Source organism: Triticum urartu, unplaced genomic scaffold (assembly GCF_003073215.2).
Source record: "Triticum urartu cultivar G1812 unplaced genomic scaffold, Tu2.1 TuUngrouped_contig_4965, whole genome shotgun sequence".
NCBI lineage: Eukaryota > Viridiplantae > Streptophyta > Magnoliopsida > Poales > Poaceae > Triticum > Triticum urartu.
Genome location: NW_024115599.1, coordinates 3,375 through 6,395, shown reverse-complemented (window position 1 = coordinate 6,395; position 3,021 = coordinate 3,375). Strand labels below are relative to the sequence as shown.

Sequence of the window (3,021 nt, the reverse complement as noted above, 5' to 3'; positions counted from 1 at the left end):
TCAAGCAGCTCGTGTGCGATGCTCCGGCGTGCACGGCAGCTGCAGCAGCACACCGACAGAGATAGTGGCGCCCGGCAGCAACATCCCACGCCACCCCTCCTTTGGCACCTCCCACGTGTCCTACTTGCCGTTGTCCACCCGCGTTGGAGCAACAACTTCCATAGGTGGAGGGGCGGCAACGACGATCTCTCCAACAGGCTTCATGAAGGCAGCGGAGGTCGTCCGAATGGCAGGAGCAGTGGACCAGTGCGCCGGACGGTTTACTGCTGAAAAAAAGACTAAGTGACAAAACCCAGAGAATGAAAAACCTCAAAGGTGGCACGACCAATCAGCACTAACACTGAGGAAAATACTAAATGGGGTAAAATGTGGCACGAGTTTGCTTAAATGTGGTATAAATGAAGTAATATTTGTCACAAACGATGAAACTTGCGGGTAAAAGAGTGAAAATAACTCTAAATTAATCAAATCTAACTAAGAAGACACTTCTATATGGAAGTATATTGTACAAACCTTGCACATATAAATCTTACTGACATGGTTCACACAAGCTAGACCATGTGACCTTCACTGACATTACAAGACCGTACAAATTACTTGAATGTTTTGTCGAGCTTCCACTCTTCTGCGGTTTAAACCACACGGTGTCAGACATAATATCGTCAATGTCGTAATGAAAATATCCAGGAATTTTCGAATCACCAACAACGCCATCAGGATAGCAATTATCATCACCTGAGTGACTGTTGTACGTGTACAAGTCTATAGTCAAATTCTTGGTGTAATCCACACAAACTGTGACCGATGGCAGCCTGCAAACACTCAACTTGCCATTGAAGACTGAGAAAGCACCCCCTTGCATGGTACGATAGACCGCAGTTATTGTAAGTGAATCAAACAAATTGTCCCCAAGATGATGCACCTCAAACTCCAACACAGCCAACACGGCCTTTGGGATAGAAGCCATTCTTAGATCGATGCTGCCGTGGTGGCCAGTGTTAATGTGCCAATGGAGCCTTTCATATTCTGCATAGAAAGATGGAGCATAGACCGAATATCCATCTATTAACACCTTATCATCTTCACCTTCTTCGTCTTTAATTAGCAAACGGTATTCAATTAGCACAAGCCCAACCGCATAGATGCCTTGATGTGGGTAAAGTAGAGGTTGAAGCTTACAAGAGCCCTGTATATTGTATAGTTAGACATATATCCTGCAGGTTTCTTCAATAATCTTCAATAAAGAGACAATAAGAAAAGGTACAACATAACTCACCGGCTTAAGCTTACATGGTTTGTCTCTAGAGTATTCAAATACATAGTTGCGTAGTTGGTTGTTTCGTACATCCCGGAATGCAAACATACCGTAGACCTCTAACGCGGCATCATGAGGAGATGATAAATTCAAACTAAACACTTGGATAGCCCGTCGACAAGGTTCATTCTCCCTTTTGTCAACCCAACGGTTTTCCGATCTTGGCAATGGAGGCACTGCAGGCAATATGAAAACAAATCATTAGATATCAAAAGTTGCACAGGAAATACATGGATAACGTCATGTAGATTAGATTCCGCAAAAAAAACGTCATATAGATTAGAACTTGGGAATCTTACAAATAGAACCCGAGGAAGACTTCTCTCCATTTTTCTCTTTACACATGCTTAGGTATTTATTTTTATGACTTATATGGAACTCCCTTCCCTTGGTTCACAAGCAAATCATTGGACATGGTGTATAAATAGAAAATGTGACTTGCTCGAGATTCAAATGGCCATGCACATGCAAACTTTTTTTTCACTTTTTTTTATATAAAGGTATACCGTCAAACTTCCTAAAATTTTGCCACCGGTACAAGCATATTTGAGGATGCATGATAGGTCAGTTGGTTCCAGGATTCAAAACTAAGTGGATTGATAAAAAAACGGAAGAAATGTATCTGAAGGATAAGGTGCTTGCCACATCTGTCATAACAAAACAAATTTTTCATAAGATTGGACTGAATCAAGTTTGGAATTGCATGCCAAATAAACCACAAGAAAAGTATTACATATGATTTTCGATCCTGCAAATCAAAATAAGAAAAGAAATTCTAACAAACAGTATCTATAAAAAATTCTACTTATGAACCAACAGGCGCTTGATGTTTAGAAATTGACCGCCAATCTGTCAGGCTGTGATGTGTTCTAGAATCTTTGGGTTCAAATTATATAAAATATAGTCACCATATATTCTTAAAACTAAGTGGATTCGCAAAATAAAAACCACATAATTGCAATTAAGCGTGGCCACTTACGCAAGCTTTGCGCAGATAACAGAGTTGGATCAACTTGACACGGGCCCTCGACCTGAAGGGACCCCTCCCAGATCCCCCGCGGTCTCTTGGCGCTGGACATGGTCGGAGGAAACCGCATCTGATTCTCCCACCTCTCCTCCATGTCGGCGACGTAATAAGGGTTCCCGTCCTCGTAGTAGAAGGTATACCCGTATCCCCAAGAACCACCATAGTGGAGCTCCTCTTCTTCTTGGTCTGATTCGTAGTACTCGTAATCGCCTTCGTCGTCTCGCTCTTGCTGTTCCTGCGCGATGGAGTCCAGCTCCCTGTCCCACAGCCAGGTACCGAGCACCTCATCCTCTAGCTTCTTTCTCAGGGCCGCCATGTCCAGATCCGGCTCCATGGCCGCCGAGGCGCCGCGAGATCGATCCGCGAGACGGATTTACAGGGGACCAAAGGGAGGAACTGACCTTCTCCTCCACCCTCCGTGATCTCCTTCCTCCGCCGACACGGACGGATCGAGAGGCGACTTTCCGGCGGGCGCCGAGGCGATCTCCCTCGATGAACGGCCGCCGCCAGGTGCGTGCGGGTGCTACTTCCTCGCGGACGCGACTTCGCTGCTGACTCTTTGCAACAGCGGCTACTGGGCTTTCTACTTTTCAACCCGGGCGGGGGGCTAACGGGCTTTCTACTAGTACTATTATTTTACGTGATAGTCAGGCCGAAATTGAATATATTTTTTTACGAT

General features: G+C 44.8%; 1 protein-coding gene across 1 annotated transcript; it reads right to left on the bottom strand.

Moving 5' to 3' along the window:
* Window positions 1–349: 349 nt before the first annotated feature.
* On the bottom strand, window positions 350–2,714 carry LOC125528579. The gene is made up of 3 exons (XM_048693028.1): window positions 2,295–2,714; window positions 1,277–1,491; window positions 350–1,186 (listed from the first exon to the last, which is right to left on the bottom strand). The coding sequence occupies exons 1-3, from the start codon at window positions 2,674–2,676 to the stop codon at window positions 530–532; spliced, it is 1,254 nt and encodes a 417-aa protein (XP_048548985.1). The 5' UTR covers window positions 2,677–2,714; the 3' UTR covers window positions 350–529.
* Window positions 2,715–3,021: the final 307 nt, after the last annotated feature.

What these genes read in the sequence shown, in the direction of transcription:
- LOC125528579 (XM_048693028.1), bottom strand. Translation starts at nt 2,676, where the DNA reads ATGGAGCCGGATCTGGACATGGCGGCCCTGAGAAAGAAGCTAGAGGAT. An exon ending in GTTATCTGCGCAAAGCTTGC is followed by an intron (nt 1,492 to 2,294) that starts GTAAGTGGCCAC and finishes TATTGCCTGCAG; the next exon opens with TGCCTCCATTGCCAAGATCG. An exon ending in AACCATGTAAGCTTAAGCCG is followed by an intron (nt 1,187 to 1,276) that starts GTGAGTTATGTT and finishes TACAATATACAG; the next exon opens with GGCTCTTGTAAGCTTCAACC.